This window comes from Dermochelys coriacea, chromosome 9 (assembly GCF_009764565.3).
Source record: "Dermochelys coriacea isolate rDerCor1 chromosome 9, rDerCor1.pri.v4, whole genome shotgun sequence".
In the NCBI taxonomy this organism is placed as follows: domain Eukaryota; kingdom Metazoa; phylum Chordata; order Testudines; family Dermochelyidae; genus Dermochelys; species Dermochelys coriacea.
Genome location: NC_050076.1, coordinates 7729325 through 7754032, shown reverse-complemented (window position 1 = coordinate 7754032; position 24708 = coordinate 7729325). Strand labels below are relative to the sequence as shown.

General features: G+C 44.5%; 1 protein-coding gene and 1 long non-coding RNA gene across 2 annotated transcripts in view; one reads left to right on the top strand and one right to left on the bottom strand.

Moving 5' to 3' along the window:
* The window catches only part of LOC119861067 (cytochrome P450 2J2-like), a 27887-nt gene extending 8488 nt beyond the window's left edge, over positions 1–19399 (bottom strand). Inside the window, 5 exon segments of the mRNA XM_038415534.1 lie at positions 1092–1252; positions 10948–11097; positions 11700–11862; positions 19156–19359; positions 19361–19399. Coding sequence (XP_038271462.1) covers positions 1092–1252; positions 10948–11097; positions 11700–11862; positions 19156–19359; positions 19361–19399 — 717 coding nt within the window.
* Positions 12838–24708, top strand: LOC119861069. The gene is made up of 3 exons (XR_005294788.1): positions 12838–12888; positions 23601–23688; positions 24080–24708. It is a non-coding gene; the product is annotated as an uncharacterized LOC119861069 (long non-coding RNA).

The window sequence follows — 24708 nt, the reverse complement described above, 5'->3', positions numbered from 1 at the left end:
TCTGAAGTTTTACGTTGTTTTGTTTTTGAGTGAAGTTATGTAACAAAAAAAAAATCTACATTTGTAAGCTGCACTTTCATGATAAAGAGATTGCACTCCAGTACTTGTATTTTTTCAATTCACTTCATACTATTTCTTTTGTTTATCATTTTTACAGTGCAAATATTTGTAATAAAAAATAATATACACCTTGATTTCAATTACAACCCAGATACAATATATATGAAAATGTAGAAAAACATCCAAAATATTTAATAAATTTCAATTGGTATTCTATTGTTTAACAATGTGATTAAAATTGCGATTAATTTCTTTAATCGCGATTAATTTTTTTGAGTTAATCGCGTGAGGTAACTGCGATTAATCGACAGCCCTAGTTTAAAAATATGCTTTAGTCATGATGAAATTCTATGGCCTCTGTATCATACAAGAGGACAGACAAGAAGATTTGATGACCCCTTTTGGCCTTAAAAAGAGAAGAAAAGGCACCATCCATACAGAATATACGTGCAGATTAGATTAAACATAAATTCTGAGAGAGAATGCAGTATAGAACATACATTTAGGATTTGTAGATCAGATCTTGAGCGAGACTGATCAGAAATCTGCTCAAAATGACAGGGCTTCAAAGTTTTGGATTTTATTAACTGTACTTTTATGTCTCAGTTTCCAAGTACAAAATCAGCATTCCAAGAGCGAGTGTTTGTTAGGTTTAGTGCTAGCATTTAGAAATCTGGTTCAGGACACACACGTTTATGTAAACATTTCTTGGTTTTGAAACACATTAAATGATTTGGAAATCTGCTGCCAAAAGAAGTAATGATTTGTACTAATAACTCAAGTCTTGGGCCACATGATTTACTGATGGTGTCCTATAAATAAGACATGAGATCTATGAAGTGTGTATTTATTGCTTCATAAGCAAAAATCCTGCATAATACTTTTTGGAAATTACGTCCTGTGGTAGATGTCTGTCCTCTCTGTATTATGTATATACAGTAACCATTCAGTAACCATTAACTCCTTTGGTTTTCCTGGTGAAGCACAGATAAACTTTACAGTGATAAGAACTGGAATAACTTTATGCTCACCCTGCCCCAGATAGTGGCCTGGAAGAAGATCACAAAATAGATGGCTTTGATGAGCCGGTTGAAGGAATCATCCTCACTGGAGAAGCGATGGCCAAAAACCACAGTGCAAATCACATTTGCGACAGCATGGACAATGTGGGTATGGGGGTCGAAGGGTTTCCCTGCAAATACGGCAGTTGTTATTTAGAACCACTGAATGGACTATGGTGAGGAGTGTTAAGGAGGATCATGAAGGAATCTGCACAATACTACTAGCAGTTGTACAATGTAAAGGAGATTGAACCACTTTTAGATAAGGTGAGACATTTTACAAAGGAGTGAATTCTATTTAATGTAAACTAAACAGAGGAACTAGAACCTGGAGAGGACTTCCTTTTTCTAAAAGAACTGAAGATATTTGTGAAGAGATTCTTGGAATTTATTTGTTAGTCCTTGTCCTTTACAATGGAATGATGCTACTGAATATAATACGTTTGGAGGAAATAACCCTTGCATCTATGTTTCCCCGTTTGGTCTGTGGCCTGTTTTGTGTGGAATTACTGCATTTTTTCTCCCCTCTGTGCTGTGCACTGAAATAAGAGCATAGGTCCTCAAGCTTCTAGGCAGGAATTTTAATTTTTCCTTTCTACTGACGAAGTTTTAATTTCTTCCAAACTTTGAAATGACATCAAGTTTGGAATGTCTTTTCTCCCGTGAAAAGTTCCAGGACTGTTTACAGGCACTAACTGTGCAACATCAGCATTACAAGGCCTTTTAATATAAAGTGTGTTTTCATATTGACAGGTTTCAGAGTAGCAGCCGTGTTAGTCTGTATTCGCAAAAAGAAAAGGAGTACTTGTGGCACCTTCATCGGATGCATGAAGTGAGCTGTAGCTCACGAAAGCTTATGCTCTAATAAATTTGTTAGTCTCTAAGGTGCCACAAGTACTCCTTTTCTTTTTGTGTTTTCATATATCACTCTTAACATGTTCAAGGATTTTTTCAAAAGATTAGGTACATTGTACATTTTTACAGTTCTTGATAACATATTAGTTAAAAAAATAACCATTACCAAAAACAACAAATCTATTGCAAGTGTCCATTTACAATTATTCTTGTCATGCCACACATTTGGCTTAATACCATTGGGGTTTGGGCCTTTTAGGGTTACCCTGTGGCTTCCCTTTGCAAAATCAAGTTTTCTTTTTCCTTCTTGTCCTGAAGGATCAAACCCTGATTTCTCTTGCTTAACGGAATTCACTGGCTGGTTGGGTGTGGTCTCTTTGCTAACAGCTATTAGCAAGTCTTTCTTCTCCCTGTCAGCAGGTAATTTGCATCAACACAGGCAGTAACCTGTTTACCAGTTTTCAGATCGTTGACTCTACCAATTTCAAGGCTGGACTCTTTCTTACAGAGGCCTGGTCTAAACTACGAGTTGAGGTTGAATTTAGCAGCGTTATCTCCATTTAACCCTGCACCCGTCCACACGACGAAGCCATTTTTTTTTTTTTACTTAAAGGGCTCTTAAAATCTATTTCTTTACTCCACCCCCAACAAGGGGATTAGTGCTAAAATCAGTCTTGCCGGGTTGAATTTGGGGTACTAGGTACGCAATTCGACGGTATTGGCCTCTGGGAGCTATCCCAGAGTGCTCAGTTGTGACTGCTCTGGACAGCGCTCTCAACTCAGATGCACTGGCCAGGTAGAGAGGAAAAGGCCCGCGAACGTTTGAATCTCATTTCCTGTTTGGCCAGCGTGGTGAGCTCACATGCACAGGTCACCATGCAGAGCTCATCATCACAGGACACCATGCAGTCCCAGAATCACCGAAGAGCTCCAACATGGACCAAACGGAAGGTACAGGATCTGATCGCTGTATGGTGAGACGAATCCGTGCTGGCAGAACTCAGTTTGAAAAGACAAAATGCCAAAATATTTGAAAAAATCTCCAATGGCATGAAGGACAGAAGCTATAACAGGGACCCGCAGCAATGCCGCATGAAAATTAAGGAGCTCAGGCAAGCCTACCAAAAAACCAGAGAGGCAAACGGCTGCTCTGGTTCAGAGCCCCAGATATGCTGCTTCTATGATGAGCTGCATGCCATTCTAGGGAGTGCAGCCACCCCTACCCCAGCCCTGTGTTTTGACTCCGTCCAAGGAGTGGGAGGCAACACGGAAGCGGGTTTTGGGGGCGAGGAAGATAGCTCACAGCAAGGAAGCGGAGAAACCAGTTTCCCCAACAGCCAGGATCGGTTTATCACCCTGGATCTGGAGCCAGTACCCCCCGAACCCACCCAAGGCAGGCTCCTGAAGGCGGAGAAGGGACCTCTGGTGAGTGTACCTTTGTAAATATTATACATGGTTTAAAAGCAAGCGTGTTTAATGATTGATTTGCCTTGGCATTTGCGGCCAGTACAGCTACTGAAAAAGTCTGTTAACGTGTCTGGGGATGGAGCGGAAATCCTCCAGGGACATCTCCATAAAGCTCTCCTGAATGTACTCCCAAAGCCTTTGCAAAAGGTTTCTGGGGAGGACAGCTTTATTCCATCCTCCATGGTAGGACACTTTACCACGCCAGGCCAGTAGCACATAGTCAGGAATCATTGCAGAACAAAGCATTGCAGTGTATGGTCCCGGTGTTTGCTGGCATTCAAACAACAGCATCCGTTCTTTCTCTCTCTGTGTTACCCTCAGGAGAGTGATATCATTCATGGTCAACTGGTTGAAATAGGGTGGTTTTAGTAAGCGGACATTCAGAGGTGCCCGTTCCTGCTGGGCTTTTTGCCTGTGACTGAACAGAAATCTTCCCTGTTGTTAGCCACGCGGTAAGGGTAGGGGTGAAGCCATCATCCCAGAGGATTGGGTGTGTGGGTGTGTTGAGGGAGGAGGGGTTAGTTGGGTTTCTGCTGCACGTGAACCCGGAAACCGCAGCCCCTCCTTTTAAATTGCCAACACATTGTTAATGGCCAACCCAACGGCTACTTCGTATGGGAAATGAGGGCACTGCTATTTGAAACCATCCCACATGTTATGAAGGTTAAAGAAGCCAAAAGACTGTGGCTTACCATGGCTGCCTGCAAGCCGAATTCTGCTGCCTGGCCCTGCGTGAGTGATCTCTCACACCAAACCAGCAGACCCTCAATAAGAGGCAAAATGCGACCTTGTAATGAAAGCACATGTGCTATGTAACGTTAACAGCAAGGTTTACCGTGAAAGAGTGTACCCATTGTTCTATAAAATGTGTCTTTTTAACTACTACTCTCCCTTTTTTCTCCCCTCCACCAGCTGCATATGTTTCTCCTTTCCAGAGGCTAGCGAAGATTAGAAGGCGAAAAAAACGCACTCGTGATTAAATGTTCTCTGACCTCATACTGTCCTCCCATACTGACGCAGCACAGCAAAATACGTGGAGGCAGACAATCTCAGAGTGCAGGAAAACACAATATGGCCACGAGGAGAGGTGGCGGGCTGAAGATGGTAGGTGACGTCAGCTTGCTGAAAGAAGACAGGAGTCAATGCTCAGGCTGCAGGAGGATCAAATTCATATGCTCCAGCGTATGGTTGAGCTGCAGGAAAGGCAGCAGGAGAACAGATTGCCACTACAGCCCCTGTGTAACCAACCACCCTCCTCCCCAAGTTCCATAGCCTCCTCACCCAGATGCCCAAGAACACGGTGAGGGGGCCTTCAGCCACTCCACCCCAGAGGATTGCCCAAGCAACAGAAGGCTGGCATTCAATAAGTTTTAAAGTGCTGTGTGGCCTTGTCCTTCCCTCCTCCACCACCCCTCCCGCACTACCTTGGCAGTTATCCCCCTATTTGTGTGATGAATAAATAAAGAATGCATGAATATGAAGCAACAATGACTTTATTGCCTCTGCGAGCAGTGATCGAAGGGGGGGAGTAGGGTGCTTAGCTTACAGGAAAGTAGAATGAAACCCGGGGGGTGGGTTTCCATCAAGGAGAAACAAACAGAACTTTCACACCGTAGCCTGGCCATTCCTGAAACTGGTTTTCAAAGCTTCTCTGATGCGCACCGCACCCTCCTGTACTCTTTTAACCGCCCTGGTGTCTCGCTGCACGTAACCAGCGGCCAAGCGATTTGCCTCAACCTCCCAACCCGCCATAAACGTCTCCCTCTTACTCTCACAGATATTGTGGAGCGCACAGCAAGCAGTAATAGTGGGAATATTGGTTTCGCTGAGGTCTAACGAAGTCAGTAAACTGCACCAGCGCGCTTTTAAATGGCCAAATGCACATTCTACCACCATTCTGCACTTGCTCAGCCTATAGTTGAATAGCTCCTGACTACTGTTAAGGGTGCCTGTGTATGGCTTCATGAGCCATGGCATTAATGGGTAGGCTGGGTCCCCAAGGATAACTATAAGCATTTCAACATCCCCAATAGTTATTTTCTGGTCTGAGAAGTAAGTCCCTTGCTGCAGCTGTTGAAACAGACCAGAGTTCCTGAAGATGCGAGCATCGTGTACCTTTCCCGGCCATCCCACGTTGATGTTGGTGAAACGTCCCTTGTGATCCACCCGTGTTTGCAGCACCATTGAAAAGTACCTGTTTCGATTTATGTACTTGCTGCCTTGGTGCTCCAGTGCCAAGATAGGGAAATGTGTTCCGTCTATCGCCCCACCACAGTTAGGAAATCCTATTGCAGCAAAGCCATCCACTATGACCTTCACGTTTCCCAGAGTTACTACCCTTGATATCAGCAGCTCAGTGATAGTGTTGGCTACTTGCATCACAGCAGCCCCTACAGTAGATTTGCCCACTCCAAATTGATTCCCGACTGACCGGTAGCTGTCTGGCATTGCAAGCTTCCACAGGGCTATCGCCACTCGCTTCTCAACTGTGAGGGTTGCTCTCATCTTGATATTATTGAGCTTCAGGGCAGGGGAAAGCAAGTCACAAAGTTCCATGAAAGTGCCTTTATGCATACGAAAGTTTCACAGCCACTGGGAATTGTCCCAAACCCGCAACACTATGCGGTCCCACCACTCTGTGCTTGTTTCCCAGGCCCAGAATCAGCCTTCCACGCCATGAACCTGCCCAACTAACACCATGATGTGCACATTGCAGGGGCCCGTATTTTGTGAGAAGTCTATGTCCATGTCCTCATCACTCTCGTCACTGCGCTGCAGTCACCTCCTCCTCGCCTGTTTTCGCTTTTCTTGCAGGTTCTGGTTCTGCATATCCTGCTGGATAACACGCAAAGTGTTTTTAGTGCTCATAATTGCCGCGGTGATCTGAACGGGCTCCATATTCCCAGTGCTATGGCATCTGCGCTGAAAAAAGGCGCAAAACGATTGTCTGCTGTTGCTCTGATGGAGGGAGGGGCGATTGACAACATGGCTTACAGGGAATTAAAATCAACAAAGGGGGTGGCTTTGCATCAGGGAGAAACAGAATGACCTCCTCAAGGATAGAACTCAAAACCCTGGGTTTAGCAGGCTGTTGATTTCACGGAGGGAGGGAGGAGAAAATGAATACAAAACAAATCTGGTCTATTTCTTGTTTTGATCCACTTCATCTATCTTCATACATCTTGCTGGCAGCAGACGCTGCAGTACAACTGCTGACCATCGTCGTCTCCTGGCTGCTCATTAGAAGACAGTGCAGTAGGACTGTCAGCAGGACTGAATCGCCATGAGACTAAACTTAAAAGGGAAATGACCTGGCTGAGTTGCTCCCATGTTTGCCCAGGCGCTCCTGACCAACCTCACCGAGGTTGGCTAAAAGAGCACCCTGGAGAACGGCAACGATGGCTACCAGTCATACTGCACTGTCAAAAGTCAATGAGCTGCTGCTGTGTAGCAATGCAGTACCACGTCTGCCAGCACCCAGGAGACATACGGTGACTGTGAGCTGAGCGGGCTCCATGCTTGCCATGGTATGGAGTCTGCATGGGTAACTCAGGAAAAAAGGCATGAAACAGTTGTCTGCCGTTGCTTTCACGGAGGGAGGGAGGGAAGGGGGTGTCTGACAATATGTACCCAGAACCACCCGCAATAATGTTTTTGCCCCATCAGGCATTGGGATTTCTACCCAGAATTCAAATGGGCGGCGGAAACTGCGGGAACTGTGGGATAGCTACCCTCAGTGCAACACTCCAGAAGTCGATGGTTGCTTCAGTACTGTGGACGCACTCTGCAGACCAAATGCACTTAGAACATTTGTGTGGGGACACGCACAATTGACCGTATAAAAACACTTTCTACAAAACCGACTTCTATAAATTCGACCTAATTTTGTAATGTAGACAGAGATACCACACAAATCCAAAGAGTCTGAGGGTGAGAGTTTGCTTGCTTTCCCCTGCATCCTTAAGCATTCATCCATAAAACTGTACGGCTCTGAAACACCGGTAACCAAATCTGTTTTCAGAGCCTGAAGGACAGACTGCTCACTTAAAGAATTAGCTTGGAGACATTCCTGTCCCAACACCATTGTCATCCCAACAAGCTGGCCAAAAACAGCCACTTGGTCATAGGGCTGTTCAAATTCCCTGACAATTTTCATTTCATCTGAGACCTTTTCTACGCAATTCACACTGGATTTTTCATAAGGAAAGTCAGTGGATCCATTCACCACAGAAAATTTCTGGCTGTTAGGAATTGAAACTTTTTTGATTAAATTACTTCCACGGCCTTTAGTTTACAGCAAACTGCTTGCACAGATTACAGTGAGGATTTCTTTCCCTAGGCTAGGAGCTTCTCTAAGCAACAATTCACCCCTCACAGAAATGTTTCCCTTATCCTCTTCACCTAGGGCTTGCTTTAGCGGAACACTTTCCTGAGCACCAATAGACTCTTTCTGAGTCTTGCATCTAGCATCACCTTTGGCTCATCCTGGATTCCTACACAATTCCCTTTCACGCAAACTGCTAGATTTCATAGTCACACGGTCAGAAGCATTCTCCTTCCCTTTGCCACACACAAGTTCAAGAATTTTTTTCTTCTTGCTACAAGTTTTCAAACTGTCAGTAGTTTAACACAATCAAATCACCTTTATGCTTTCCTTGTGCCCTGGCTAGGATATCACCCTGATCAGACAGAGGCACTACACCCTTTTCCATCCACACACTAGCAACCTAGTTACAGTGCCATTCTCCCTAGCAAACACAAACTTAGGACCATTCCCTTCCTGGGCTTTTGTTGAATCCAGAACCAACTCTGAGACAACTGCATTATCCTCAACCATCACAGGCTGAAAGGCTCCTTCTGTCTGCTTTACAGACAAAGAAGAGCTGGAGCTTCCGCTTTAACAGACACACAGCTTGGGATCTCATTTCCCTGGTCCCAGCACACAGGGCTGTTCACGGACAACTGCTTGGAGGCTGGGGTAGCTCCCTCCATAGGCAAGCCATTACCCCTGACAGACGTAGGCACATTTTCTTCACTGTCACAATTCTCCACCAGGTAACAGGTAAGGTGCAGGGACACTCATCTTCCACTATCCTTGCCTTTCCAAACTGTTGACTGGATAAAGCCATCAGCTCACAAGGCTGTCTAGGCTCATCCAAACTTTCTTTGTCCTTCTCTCCCATCAGAAATCTATCCTTTTCTTCCTCAGTTAGGGCTTTAACCTGACCATCCACTTTAATCTGCTCCTGAGAAACATTTTCTTGACCAATGAGTTCTTTCTGTGCTTGATCTAATTCCAGATTCACTTCTGAAACATTAGACAGACATTCAGAAACTGCATTCATGGAAAAACAGCTTTTTTCCACAGACAAACAGCTATTTCCCACCAGGTTAGAATCCCCCTCTCCCTTGCCATAGCAAAACTGGTTAAACACAGAAAACTGCTCAGAGTAATATATAGCATACTAACATTGTTATAAACTGGACTTCCAAGAGGATTCAATTTTAGCTGTTCTTCCATTGCTTTTTTGATTTGGAGCTGAGGTCTGGCCGTCTCCTGTTGCATCTGATGAGTCTCCTGTTGCATTTGGCAAACCCTCTCCTCAGCAGCCAGCAGCTCAATACGCTCCCTACGAGCCCTTTCCTCTCTTATAGCAGCTTCTCTTTCCAGTTCAGCATCCTTTTGCTTTTCCAGCCATCGAATGTCTGCTAGTTTCTGTTCATGCTCAAGTTGCAGTTTACTTGCTGCCTTTTGCATTCTAATTGCTTCTGCAGCTTCTGTAGTATCAGGTAAGGGCTGTGCTCCTGCCTTCTGATCACTGGCCATTAACAGCTCTCTCAGTTCTTGATTTGTAGCTTTCTTTTTAAAGCTTATCCCCTTTTCTGAACACACAACTTCCAGGGCTTTTTTGTCAAGGCCCTCATATGCTCTTTGCTCACCCATTGCAACTGCTCTTTAACCAACCAAACTCTCAATACCAAAATTCAAATTTGGATAGCATGGGCTTTTGATCCAAAGCTTAATTGCCCTGGTTCTGTGGATCCTAGCACAACTATGCTACTGTAACAATGCTCCCTTTGGTGGGACGCTTCTGAGAGTATCAATTCAGGACAAATTGCTTAGAGCAGGGCAGTTACAGCCCAAGGCTGGGGTTACTTTGCACACCAAGGCACACCAAACCAGCCAAACAGAGAAAGCTTCGGTTTTACCCCACTGGCTAACCATAAGTCACACAAGCAATTCCCTTAGACACTCCAGTTTCCCAGTATCACCACCGGTGCTATTCGTTATGGGGCTGAATTATTATGAAAACGAATGCCCCAGTAAAAGAAAAAAAGGTTCTCTCAATCCCAAAGGACCAAGCCCCAGACCCAGGTCAATATACAAATCAGATCTTACCCACAAATCACACTGTTGCCAATCCTTTAGAATCTAAAATCTAAAGGTTTATTCATAAAAAGAAAGAAATACAGATGAGAGCTAGAATCGGTTAAATGGAATCAATTACATACAGTAATGGCAAAGTTCTTGGTTCAGGCTTGTAGCAGTGATAGAATAAACTGCAGGTTTAAACTGGAGAACATCCACAGCTGGGATGGGTCATTCAGTCCTTTGTTCAGAGCTTCAGTTTGCAGGAAGGTTCCTCCAGAAGTAAGAAGCAGGACTGAAGACAAGATGCAGCAGCCTTTTATATACTCTAATTTTTTTGAATATTTATGTTCAGTTATTATTCTCTTGGCATTCTGCCACAATGTTACTGAACAACACAAAAAGAAAAGGAGTACTTGTGGCACCTTAGAGACTAACAAATTTATTAGAGCATAAGTCTCTAAGGTGCCACAAGTACTCCTTTTCTTTTTGCGAATACAGACTAACACGGCTGCTGCTCTGAAACCTGTCATTGAACAACACAAGCGAGGGAAGGGAGATGGTGATTTTCAGTGGCTTATATTTCATCCAGGTCTGCATGAAATTTCATGGGAAAAGGAAAAGACATGTTTCTAGCCTGAGGGCCCATTCCCAGCTGAATTTCAAAGGTCTTCTGCAAGCAATGGAGTTGTAAAGCCTCACACAAAAAGGTCACAAGAATTTTGTGTAATGGAAAGCGTTAGGTCACTTTAAAGATAGGGATTGTTCCAGCTCCCTGTGTTTTCAATAGGACAGTGATATGAATGAGAAATAGAAATTGGTTTTGGTGTATTTATTTTTAAAAACCATTAAATGTCTATCTGTACACGCAAACTTGAGCATTCCTCCGAAAGTGCTTCGTTCCCTTAGGCAACTAAGAACAGGAGGACTTGTGGCACCTTCAAGACCAACAAATTTATTTGAGCATAAGCTTCCGTGAGCTATAGCTCAATTAAGAAACCCATAACAGTCCCCACCAGCATGAGCATCTCTTTGTCATTCAAGAACAGAAGTGCTGTTAGATTTGTTATCACTCCCACAGCCTGTCTTATATATAGGGAACAGCTCTAAATTACAATCTTTCAAAGAATGTACCTTTCTGACTCGCAAAGTCCTCCACCAGGTGTCTGGTCTCCTCTTGTATTCGGTGCTCCAGGCTTTTCTTACCCAGTCCTAGGCTCCTTAGAAACGTCATACCAAAGCGTCTCTGCTGCTTCCAGGTGTGACCGCTTGTCAGGAAAATACCTGAGGACAATAGAAACATCATTATGCTCTTGCTAGGAAGGAAACCCTTTTATATCAGAAGGCAAGTTTAAATTAAGATGCAGTTTTCTAGTAAGAGGAAACAATGACATGCTTTACAGATTTTGAGCTGTGATCTGTTACTTGGGTTTCTATCACCATTACTATAACTATATATCTTGTTATAGTCACATCCCTGGAAACTCCATGGGGGCAGCTTTTGGAGAGGATAGAATAACTCATCTATTGGTGTGTCAGATGTGCTTATAGGCAAACCTTTGAATACATGTCAGTTGTGGGGGTTTTCTATATGGAGACATTGTCTCTTTAAAATTAAGCCATATTAAGGCCAACTTGGTAGGCAAATTTTTCTCCAAATCCTATGGAAAGAAGAGAAGCATAGCCAGTGGTGTGTTATGTAAGTAGTACAGGATTTGCGTTTTTTGGTCTGTTTTTCTTTTTTAATATTGCAGCTCTGCATGGAGCCCTGCTATCCAACTGTATAAGTACCACGTGGCAAGACAGTATCTGGGAAGAATTCTCTGCCTTAGAATGCCACCTTTATACTTCAATATTATTCCTTGCAAAAAAGTAATATCTTTTACCTTTTTCTCCCATCAGATCCCTATAGAAGGGGGTGAGAGGCCGTCCAGAAATCTCTTCTGAATGGGAGATAAGGCCATCTTTTACTGCTTTGTATCCATTCAATACAATCACAGGTGTCTGCCCCATCCACACTGTGTAAATGTTGCCATAGATGTTGGTTAACTGGAGAGTTGATAACCATAAGTCAGAAAAATTGAAAGCAACCGGCAGATCTGTTAAAAGGCTTCTTTCGGATGTTTTCTATAACTCTGACTAAACCCATTTGCCTCTGACTGATTGGATTAGAGTTTACAACAGAATTTAGCTTCCTAATGTAACACACTTTGAGTATTGAATGCCAGCCCTACTCCATTTTATGCAACATTGATATTAAGCATTAGATCATCCCTCAACAGGAGGGAAAAGGCTACAAAAGGAGAACCAAAGAACTTCTACTAAAATATTACATCAACTCAAAGTTAAAGTGAATAAACAGACACTTGTTGTTTTTGATTTTGTTTTTTTCTTTTTTCCTTTTTGTTTTCATTTATTGCAAATTATTGTATGCGTTTGCTTCTCTCAGTGTCAATGTAAGGAGATAACTATTTTTGCACTCTACTTTTTTTTTTTTCTTATTGCTTCCCTGTGATTTTTCTTATCTTCCTTCTCTTTGCCTTTTCTCAGGTCATACTTCTATTTTCTCCTGAAACTGAGTTTCAAGTGAATTTCTTACTATTGTAATTATTTAAACTGTTTCTCAAGAGAATGGCATTTCAGCAAAACAGGAGTACAGTTTTTCCTACTCCATCTTAAAACCAGTTGTCTGGGTTATTGCAAAATTTTGTTTTAGGATGTACAGTTGGCCATGCTATGGAGATCAAAGTTCTCACAGCCTGGAGACATTTCACTGATATCAGTGTTGTGATAGACCCAGGCCAGTTGGGTACAGCAGAATAGCCGAAGACAGATATTAACAGTTTTCTGTTCCCTGACTGACCAGAGGAGGGGCTAGGCTCCTGGCTAATGAGAACACCTGACTCCAATTAACCTGCAAAGAGTCAGGTGAGGCCATTAAGCTAATGTGACCACCTGACTCTAATTATGGCCCCTCTGGTACTACAAAAGGGCTCACTCCAGTCAGGCAGAGGAAAGCCAGGGAGAGGAAGTGTTGCTGAAGGGCTGGTTTATGAAGACACCCTCAAGTCATTGGTAAGGGTGAAGAGGGAAGAAGTAGGAGAGCTGTGGGGAAGTGGCCCAGGGAAATGTAGCAACTCTGGCAGTGAAAGATTGTCTGCCAACAGCTGCTACCATTAGAGTCCCTAAACCGGAACCTGGAGTAGAGGGTGGGCCCGGGTTCCCCACAACTACAGAAACACCTCCTGGGCGGGGAAGACAGGCCCCTAAACTGTTTTGGTATGAGGCCGTAGGAGCAACAGAGACTGGGAATTCTCTCACCGACCTCCTTGCTGGCTTATGGTGAAAAAGGCTCAGTAGACTGCATCCCTGGCCCTAGAAAGAGAAGGGCTACATGGGAGTTGCAGTAAGCCTCTGAAGCTAGCATAAACTGTCTGGAAGCCTGGGACCCACAGGGACAAGGTCGGAGCTCTGCCACAACTGGTGTGAGAAGAGGGATACTGATTGTTCACAGCATGGTGGAACAAAGACTTTTTTAAAAAGAGAAAGTGCACTAGGGTTTATGGTTTGGGGTTTTTGTTGTACCACAATGGAGGAGGTGGTGAGAGCACTGGTGCAAGCCACGGTGGCCCAGCAGGAGGCAACCCGGGCTCAGGTGATGGTGCAACAGGAGTCCATGAGGCTACAGTAGGAAACCAACCAATTATTAAAGAGCCAGGTGACCCAAGATCGAGCCCTCCTGTGTGAGGTCATGGACCAGCTGACGATCCTCACCACCTAGGTCCAATGGGACCCGAACCCTGAGGGCCACCGGTTGTCTGCCAAAGATGACAGCAGAGGATGGCGTAGAGGAATATCTCCTCTCATTTGAAAGGTCTGCTCAGCGTGAGGCGTGGCCTCAGGAGCAGTGGGCCAGCATTTTTGCCCCTTTTTTTGTGTGGAGAGGCCCAGAAGGCCTACTTTGATCTGCCCACCAAGGATGCTGCTGACTATTCCCAGCTGAGGTCAGAGATCCTAGGACGATCAGGGGTGATGGCAGCAGTACGGGCCCAGAGATTTCAGGAGTGGAAATACAGGGAGAATAAACCTCCAAGGTCCCAACTATTCGATCTCATACACCTCGCTTGGAAGTGGCTACGGCCCGAGGCATGCAGCCCCCAGGAGATTTTGAAGGTAATGGACCATTACATGCGGGGACTGCCGCCAGATCTCTGCAAATGGATATGCCAGAATGATCTGTCCACCTACGATGAAATGATCACACTGGTGGAAAGATGGATGACAGCCAGGGAATTGACCTAACACCCCAAGAAAGGCCCCTTATGAAGCAAACACTTGATCCTAACCCTGGAGGGTTGGGTGGACAAATCCCAGGGAGTCCTAGGTGGAAGAAGAGGGGGACCAAAAACCAGCCAGGAATCCAGAAGGAAGGAAAAGGCCTGAATGGGGGGAACCCTGGGACTAAACCCCCTAACCCACGTGATAGGGGAGTGACTAGAAGTAATTATAAGTGTTACAGGTGCGGGGAGTTGGGGCACATAGCGGCCCAACGCCCCAATGTCGTAGAGCCCATGCAGTGAAACCTGGGGGATGGGGCAGACCCGTACAGCCTACTCAATATTGTTGGGGTTGTAGTCACCCCACATAAATATACAAGGCAGATAAAGTTGAAAAGGGTAGAAACCATGGCACTTGTAGACTCGGGGAGTGCTATCACCCTAATTTCGGGTAAGTTAGTGAAGCGCAACCAGTTAATGCAGGCTAAGCGTGTGGAGGTAACCTGTGTCCATGGGACTGTTAGTTACTACCCCATCATACTAGTGAAAACTGATATTCAGGGAAATGTCACTTGGGTGAGAGCAGGGGTAGTCCTAAACCTCCCTTACCCCGTGCTCATAGGTAGAGATTTCCTCGGGTTTAGAAACTTGCTCCCACCAGAGGAATTGGAGGGAGGGGAGCTCCCTGAATTTCAGGAGGCAAATGTCACCTCCCATTTTTTGTGGAAATGTCCCAGGAGCTATCCCCTGTCCCGGGGAAAGGCAGGAAGACCAAGAGAGAAAGGAGGGCGGCCAAGGCCTTGGGTACCCAAATCCGGATACAAGGACAGAGGGCTGCCTGTCTAGGCAGACGTACACGGACAACCTCCCAAGATGGAGGAGGGGTCAGAGACCGCTTCCAGCCCCAACCTCATGGAGCCAGCTGAGAGGGCAGAGACAGATCCCTCAGAGTTCGGGCTGATAAGTGCTGGGAGAGAGACTTTTGGATGGGACCAGATGGAAGACCCAAGGTATGAGAACGCCAGGTAGGAGGTGGCTGAGATAGATGGGGGTACCTATAGAGGGAAAGACCTGAGGGCCAGGGCTTTATTTTGTGATCAAGAGGAATCTCCTATAATAGGTTGTGCAAATGCAGGAGCAAGAAGTACACCAGCTCCTAGTACCCCGGAAACACCAGAAGGCAATATTAAGCCTCACTCAGTCACCTTTTTGGAGGGCACCTGGGAGTAGAGAAAACCCAGGTGTGATTCTTACGCAGGTTCTTCTGGCCGGGGGTACATGAAGATGTCTGGCGGTACTATGCCTCTTGTCCCGAATGTCAACTGCATATCCCTCGTCCACATCTAAGAGCTCCTCTGGTATCCCTGCCGATCATCGAAGTTCTGTTCGAGCGGATCGCCATGGATCTTGTGGGGCTGCTAGATAAAACGACCTGAGGCCACCAGTATGTGCTTATCCTAGACTATGCAACCAGATACCCATAAGCTTACGAAACACCGCTTCCAAGAGCATTACCAAAGAATTAGTGGCAATCTTTGCCCAAGTAGGGCTACCAAAAGAAATCCTCACAGGCCTGGGAACACTATTCATGTCTAAGTTGATGAAGGACTTGTGTTCCCTGCTCCATGTCCAGACCCTGCAGACCTCAGTTTACCATCCACAAACCAATGGTCTGGTGGAAAGATTTAACCAGACCCTCAAGGCCATGAAAAGAAAGGTGGTAAGCAAGGATGGGAAAGATTGGGACAACCTACTACCGTACCTCATGTTCGCTATCTGTGAGGTCCCCCAAGCTTCCACCGGATTTTCTCCCTTTGAGCTGTTGTATGGACGCAACCCCCGAGGCATCCTGGACCTAACCAAGGAAATTTGGGAGGAGGAATCCAGTGAGGGGAAGAACGTAATAGATCATGTGCTATGGATGAGGGACCAGATAGCCTGGGTCACGTCCATAGTGAGGGAGCACCTAGAGAAGGCCCAAGAGGCCCAGAGATCCTACTACAACCATCAAGCCAAGGTTTGTCCGTTTCAACCCGGTGATCGAGTAATGGTACTGGTACCCACGGCCGAAAGTAAGCTGTTGCCCCAGTGGCATTGGCCCTACAAAATAGTCGAACCCATAGGGGAAGTAAATTACAAGGTGCGACAACCAGGACATCGAAAACTAGAGCAGATATACCAGGTCAACCTTCTGAAACCCTGGCATGCGCAAGAGGCATGCACAGTGGTTCGAGAAGAGCTGCACCCAGGGAACAAAAATCCTGAACAGGTGAGGGTGTCTCCTGATCTAATGACAGCCCAGAAGAAAGAGGTAACTGAGACGATCGCCCAATATCAAGATGTATTCTCGACAAAGCTGGGTCACACAACTGGGAAATATCGCCACGTCATCATGAACCCTGGGGCCAGAGTAACTATGAGGCCCTACCGGGTGCCAGCAGCCAAAAGGGAGGAAATAAAAGCAGAAGTCAGGAAAATGCTGGAGATGGGGATCATCAAAGAATCGTACAGTCAGTGATCCAGGCCAATAGTGTTGGTGCCCAAACCTGATGGCACCACGAGGTTCTGCAATGACTTCCGTCGACTAAACAAGATATCCCAGTTTGATGCCTACCCTATACCCCGCATAGATAAATAGTGGACCTTCTGGGGAATGCCCAGTACTTGACAACACTGTACTTGACAAAGGGGTACTGGCAGATTCCCCTAGTTGAAAATGCAAAGGAAAAGACGGTGTTTTCTACACCAGAGGGTCTCTTCCAATATATAGTTCTCCCTTTTGGACTACATGGGGCCCCAGCTACCTTTCAGCGCCTCATGGACAAGTTATTACGCCCCCATGCCAGTTATGCTACGGACTACTTGGATGACATGGTGATTTATACCCCAGATTGGGAAACCCCCTTGAAGGTGGGGCCAGTCCTTGATACCTTCAGATGAGCTGGCCTTACAGCGAACCCTGTTAAGTGTGCCATAGGGTTCATGGAGGCCAAATATCTTGGCTATGTGGTAGGAAAAGGTCTGGTAACACCCCAACTAAATAAGTTAGAGGCCATCCAAAATTGGCCACGGCCGAGTCGTAAGAAGCAGATCTGAGCATTCCTAGGGGTGGTGGGGTATTACCAGTGTTTCATCCCCCATTTTGCCACAGGGCAAGTCCCCTAATGGACTTAGAGAAGGCCCATGGCCCTGATCCAGTCAGATGGTCTGGTGCAGCAGAGAGGGCATTTGCGGACCTACGGACTGCCCTCTGCAGTAACCCCGTATTGATAGCCCCAGATTTCACCAAGGAATTCATCCTACAGACAGATGCACCCGAGGTTGGGTTAGGGGCTGTCCTGTTGCAGATGGTTGGGGAAGAGGAACACCCAATCCTCTACCTCATAGGAAACTCCTTCCGAGGGAACAAAAATACGCAGTGGTAAAGAGAGAGTGCCTTGCCGTAAAATGGGCCATGGAAACATTGTGTTGTTACTTGCTGGGGCGCAGATTTATCCTTGTGACCGACCATGCCCCTCTTCAATGGGTGCAACGGAACAAGGAAAAGAACACAAGGGTAACCAGGTGGTTCTTATCCCTCCAACCTTTCCAGTTCCGTATACAGCGCAGAGCAGGGAATCACCATGGCAACGCCGATGGCTTATCACCCGTATGCTGTCTGGCATCCCAAGATGCCCAACCCCTTGGTGTTGAGCAGGGGGGAGGGATACGTGATAGACCCAGGCCAGCTGGGTACAGCAGAGTAGCAGAAGGCAGATATACTGGCCACTGGATTAACAGTTTTCTGCTCCCTGACTGCCCAGAGCAGGGGCTAGGCTCCCGGCTAATGAGAATACCTGACTCCAATTAACCTGCAAAGAGTCAGGTGAGGCCATTAAGCTAATGTGACCACCTGACTCTAATTAAGGCCCCTCTGGTACTACAAAAGGGCTCACTCCAGTCAGGCAGAGGAAAGCCAGGGGAGAGGAAGTGTGGCTGAAGGGTCATTGGTAAGAGAGCCCTAAGGTAAGGGTGAAGAAGGGAGGAGCAGGAGAGCTGTGGGGAAGTGGCCCAGGGAAATGTAGCAACTCTGGCAGTGAAAGTTTGTCTGCCAACAGCTGCTACCATTAGGGTCTCTAAACCGGAACCTGGCGCAGAGGGTGGGCCCAGGTTTCCCGCAACCCACCACTACAGAAACACCTCCTGGGAAGGGAAGACAGGCCCCTGTCAGGACAGGAGGCTAAACTGTTTTGGTATAAGGCCGTAGGAGCAACAGAGATTGTGGGAGTTCTCTCACTGACCTCCTTGATGGCTTATGGTGAAAAAGGCTCAGTAGACTGCATCCCTGGCCCTAGAGAGAGAGAGGCTACGTGGAGGGTTGCAGTGAGCCTCTGAAGCTAGCATAAACCACCTGGAAGCGCGGGACCGACAGGGACAAGGTCGGAGCTCTGCCACTGTGTCAATATATCATAGTGCCTCCTGCAAGAAAAGTCCTGCCACAGATGCATTAGAGAATGATATATAGAGAGCAGAAAGTCCAAACTGTCAGTAGAATATAATGAGTTGCTTTTTAGAAGAAGGCTGAGTCTTCTGTATCTATTACCTAGTGCCACTCGCAGTTAGGAAGAAATACCAGAGAAGTGACGAGTTGTTTAGCCTCTGGCAAAACAGGGTATCTAAATGGTCTCGGAACTGCTTTGGAAACAATAGGGCCTGATCCAAAATCCAGTGAAGGCAATGAAAAGACTCCCTTTGATATCAATGGGTTTTGGTTCAGGGTCTCGGTGCTATTCACGCACTGGACTTGTGATAATAGTCTGTACATTATAAATATGCCTATTTTGGACATTCTTAGAGAGAGAGAACAGCAAAAGCAAAGAAGAAAAATAGCAATTGAAAGTGATTATTCTTTTTTCCCAGTAGTGCAGTTCACCATGTCTCGTGTGTTTGGGTAATAATTAAGTCAGGTTGGGGAATACCCTATAATTGATTAGGTAACTCCTGTGCAATACCAATTTTAAATCCACCTGAATCATTCCACACCTCTCTATTTCAGTCAAGTACAGAATTCTGCTAAAATAAATACCTTAACAAGATTTTCTCGGTGGAGTTTAAAGTCCAGCAGCCATAAGTTGCCAATAATGGGTAGGGGAGTTGGTCCAGGAGGAAACCGTCTACATGTCCATTGCAACTTCAGAAACTGTGCAATCAGGAGACACACAATCAGAGCCACTGAAACCTCAGTTATCCCCAACATCTCACCGTGCTGCTTTATCAATTTCCTTTCTGCCAGGGGTACTGTCTCTCTGAAAATTGTCTTGGAGCTGCATACACTGAGCTCAGTTTCTGTTAGGTTCTAGTTCTTTGCTAAGAGCATTTGCCCTTTCTAGTCATCTCTCGCTTTCTCTATTGTTTCCTCTCTTTGATACACTCTACACTTGCCAAACTTTGAAATAGGTGATCCATTTCAGTTAGCCAAACCACGCCCACCTTGTTCTGTGATCTCCCAGTTTGACCTATCTCTCTTTTCAGTGATAAACTCTCCTAGGATGGATACTGGGACTACATGCTATTGGCTCTGAAATTGTGATCCATCGGCATCTGGACTCTTATGTAATGGTCACTTTCTCTTTGTTCCCAGCAGCTAAAATGCATTAAAAACAGCTAAGAATGTTATCTTTATCATATTATTTTTCTCTGAAGTAATTGCTATAATTGCAAATGGGAGGAAAGGCATCCACAAGATACTGTATAAGGTTAATTAATAACTTATTTAGCAAAGCAATCACACCAAAACAAGATAATATAACTGAATATATAAGGAAAATAGTCTGAAGATAAAATATATGATATTAAGCTGAATTTACTATGAAGGGGGCCTCTGAATAGTAAGGGTATAAAATGATTCTCTTCACTGGAGCGTTTTGTTACTGGGCATGCCAAAACCGTGCAAATGGGCAAGACTGCAAGAAAGAATCTGCTCACTGTACAGAAAGCCTGGAGTTGGAGAAATGCACAGTTCAAATATTTAAAAACCAAAAATAACCAAAACGCCTCTTTAGGGCCTTGCATTCTTGGGGCAAAATCCTGGGCCCATTGAAGTCAGTGGCAGAACTTCCATTGACTTCTCTGGATTTCAACCTTAGCATCCTTCCAGACCCATTCTTGGTGGAGAAGCAAGATTAGTATTCTCTTGGCTGAAGGCAAACCACTTGTAAACCTGATGGATCAATCTCTGAGCACTATAGGACCTAGAGTGCTTGCTAGCTTAGAAGGGCAGAAGCAAATGAATGCACTTGGGCCGTGAACTGGTGTGAAGAAGGAACTATGTTGGTTTAAAAATTGGTTGGTAAGAGATGTGGTCATAGGATAAAATGTTAAGTGAAATTGTATGATGGGATATGCAGTAGGATGAAGACCAAAAACAACATGGTGCTGAGTGCACATAGACACAGAGGCTTGGACTCCAGGATGGATGTTCCACCCAGTCTGCCTGTTTGAGATTTGGAGGGTTTGAATTTGAAGGACTGTTGGCTGCTGCGGGGAGAGGGAGCAGGATCCTAGAGGGGGTCAGAGAGCTAGACTGAGGTCATGAGGGGAAGCAGGGCTGGGTCCGTATAAGAACAGGCTGTCCCTATTGGAGTAAGAAGTTGGAAGATTTCTGAACACTTGTTAGGTTTATGTTCTGTTTAGTCTGACAAAACACTAGACGTTTATTTAAACCCAGCAGAAGTTGGAGGTGTAGTCAGTCGGTAGGTTTTTAAGAGCTCTGCAAGGCCCTCGAAATAAAATTAGGAGAAGTAGCCAGGATCACTCTATTCACAGGCAAGCATCCTGAGATGATTGGGATAAAAAGGCTGTACTGGCAACCCAAAATAAGGTGTGTGTCCAGGAAGAGTCAGGTCATGGCAGCTGGCTAGGATGATCAAAATTGCTAACAGACTTGGCATGGACCACTTTGGGCCACTCCCAGACATGCAGCGCTTCCTAGAATTATTTATTTGTTTGGGATGTGTACATTTCTTTAAGTACAGTCTTTTCACTACATTTTTGTTATCTTAGCTATAAAATGGCTGCCTTTCTTTCCCTATTGATCACCTGCTGAAGATCAAACCTTCCAACTTGTATAGCTTCTAGATAAGCTCTTTTTATGTATTGTTTTTGACACCTTTGAAAGTAAATAATAATTGTTTCTTCAGTATCTGAGGAATGAATCTGACTGTGCAGAATTCAGCTCAACTAAGCTTTTGTAAACTGCCTGTTAATAAGCAAATGTCATTATATCACATTTAAGCAGCTGTTTCAGTGTGCCATCTACAGTTTCCAGACTCGTATCTCTTCAGCAGAATCAAGGTTACTGAATCACTCTGAGCACATTGTGTACCTGCTATTGGATCCAACATTTTAGTGCCAATAATTCGTTAAGTACAGTATGAACTCCAAGGAATTCATTTAAATGCCCAACAAGAGCCTGAGTTACAGGTGTGATTATGACTTTCAGCTGTGGGTTTTTGTTTTGTTGTGTTCAGTTTCCATGTGGATTAAGAAAAATTAGAGAGCTAAATATGTAGCATGTTGCATCCTTCAGTCTTGTATTAAGTCCCATTGTCTCTATAGGGGAAAATCTGATTACTTCATTTCAAGCCAGTGGCGAGATTTTTTTTTTTCACCCCTCTGACATGAATGACGCTACTGCAGTTTTGAACCTGGCTTAATTATTACCCAAATACATGAGACGTGGGGAACTGCACTACTGGGGAAAAAAGAATAATCACTTTCAATTGCTATTTTTCTTCTTTGCTTTTGCTGTTCTCTCTCTCAGAATGTCCAAATAGGCATATTTATAATGTACAGACTTCATTATCGCAAGTCCAGTGTGTGAATAGCACTGAACCAAAACCCATTGATATCAATGGGAGTCTTTCCATTGCCTTCACTGGATTTTGGATCAGGCCCTATTGTTTCCAAAGCAGTTCGGAGACCATTTGGATATCCTGTTTTGCCAGAGGCTGAACAGCTCGTCACTTCTCTGGTATTTCTTCCTAACTGCGAGTGGCACTAGGTAATAGATACAGAAGACTCAGCCTTCTTCTAAAAAGCAACTCATTATATTCTTCTGACGGTTTGGACTCACTCTCTGCTCTCTATATATTGTGGGTATCTCATTCTCTAAGGCATCTGTGGCAGGACTTTTCTTGCAGGAGGCACTATGATATATTGACACTGATATCAGTAAAATGTCTCCAGGCTGTGAGAACTTTGATCTCCATAGCATGGCCAACTGTACATCCTAAAACAAAATTTTGCAATAACCCAGACAACTGGTTTTAAGATGGAGTAGGAAAAACTGTACTCCTGTTTTGCTGAAATGCCATTCTCTTGAGAAACAGTTTAAATAATTACAATAGTAAGAAATTCACTTGAAACTCAGTTTCAGGAGAAAATAGAAGTATGACCTGAGAAAAGGCAATGAGAAGGAAGATAAGAAAAATCACAGGGAAGCAATAAGAAAAAAAACCTATTTTTGCACTCTACTTTTTTTTTTATCTCCTTACATTGACACTGAGAGAAGCAAACGCATACAATAATTTGCAATAAATGAAAACAAAAAGGAAAAAAGAAAAAACAAAATAAAAAACAAGTGTCTGTTTATTCACTTTAACTTTGAGCTGATGTAATATTTTAGTAGAAGTTCTTTGGTTCTCCTTTTGTAGCCTTTTCCCTCCTGTTGAGGGATGATCTAATGCTTAATATCCATATTGCATAAAATGGAGTAGGACTGGCATTCAATACCCAAAGTGTTACATTAGGAAGCTAAATTCTGTTGTAAACTCTAATCCAATCAGTCAGAGGCAAATGGGTTTAGTCAGAGTTATAGAAAACATCCGAAAGAAGCCTTTTAACAGATCTGCCGGTTGCTGTCAATTTTTCTGACTTATGGTTATCAACTCTCCAGTTAACCAACATCTATGGCAACATTTACACTGTGTGGATGGGACAAACATGTACATGGCAGAGGGGCATTGCTGGCACATGATGGCATATATCACATTGGTAGATGTGCAGGTGAACGAGCCCCTGATGGTGTGGCTGATGTGATTAGGTCCTTTGTTGGTGTCACTTACTGATATACTGTGTGATCTAAAAAAAAAAAAAAAAAAACGAGGAGTGCTTGTGGTACCTAGAAACTAACACATTTATTTGGGCATAAGCTTTCGTGGGCTAAAACCCACTTCATCAGATGCATGGAGTGGAAAATACTGGAAGGAGTTATAAATACACAGCATATGAAAAGATGGGAGTTGCCTTACTCTTGTCAACTGTTGAGAATAGCCCACCTTAATTGAATTGGCTCATTAGCACTGACCCCCAACTTGGTAAGGCAACTCCCATCTTTTCATATGCTGTGTATTTATACCTGCTATTGTATTTTTCCACTCTATGCATTTGATGAAGTGGGTTTTAGCCCACAAATAAATTTGTTAGTCTCTAAGGAGTCACAAGGGCTCCTCATTGTTTTTGCTGATACAGATTAACATGGCTACCTCTCTGAAACCCGTGATCTTAAGTCACTTAACTTCTCTGAGCAGCAAAGAAGTCACCCATCTGGATGGATGATGTGAGTAATAACCAATATCTGTGGTGGAGAAAGGAAAATCTATCAGCTAGCTCTGTTCTGTGGGTTTGACAGGTGAGCCTTGTATCCATTTAGACTGTAAGCTTCGCAGGGCACAGGGATGATGCCTACTTGTGCCTTCATGTACAACAGCTGAGAATGCTGTTGAGGCTAAATGATGTCTTACTCACTGTTATGAATCATTTGAGGATGTATGGAGGAAAAATATTAAGTGCTAAGAATTAATTGAATCAGTTTTGTAATGTCGTGAACAGAGTTTTACAGGCTTTGCTCAAAAACAATATTAAACAATTCTGGACCCAGCCATTAACAATCCATGTTCTATGTCAGTTATATGTTTTACTGCCTAATACAGATGCCTCCTTCTTTGCAGATAAATACCACACTCAGAGGTTAATGTCATGAAGCCTTGGTGGCCATGTCTTGCAGTGTAACTTCTTTCACATCTCTTCCCTGAAGTAGCTTCTGTTTCCTAAGCTACATTTTCGCCAGTGACAGCACATCAGCTGTGTCTGCAGATGGATCTGCTCCTGCTTCTGACAGAGTATTTGTGATGAGACCCCACAAGGTCTGAATGATGTTCTGATGTTCTCTACATTCCTTTGGTCTTCAGGAGTTTTCATAGCACTGCTTTTACTGCTATGTTATCTCATATTTGTATTTTTACAGCAAACTTGTACTAGTGAACATTTTTAATGACAAAATAGCATCTTGTCAGTTTAAAGTGAATGGTCAGATGGCCCTTCTGAATCGATGCATACCTACTGCCTGTGTGTATCAGACCCATATCAGATTATTTTTTGTTTCTGTTAGCCATGCAGAGCCAAATGAAAGAGAGAGAGAGATGGATTCTATGTCTGTTGGTGCATCATAAACAGAATTCTTTGCCAAGTTCCCAAGTGTTACACCTATGCAAATGCACTAAAGACCATGGGAGTTGCAGAGGTGTCAATGAAGGCATAATCTGTAGATTTTTAGGGTTGCACAAGTGAAACTGAGGGA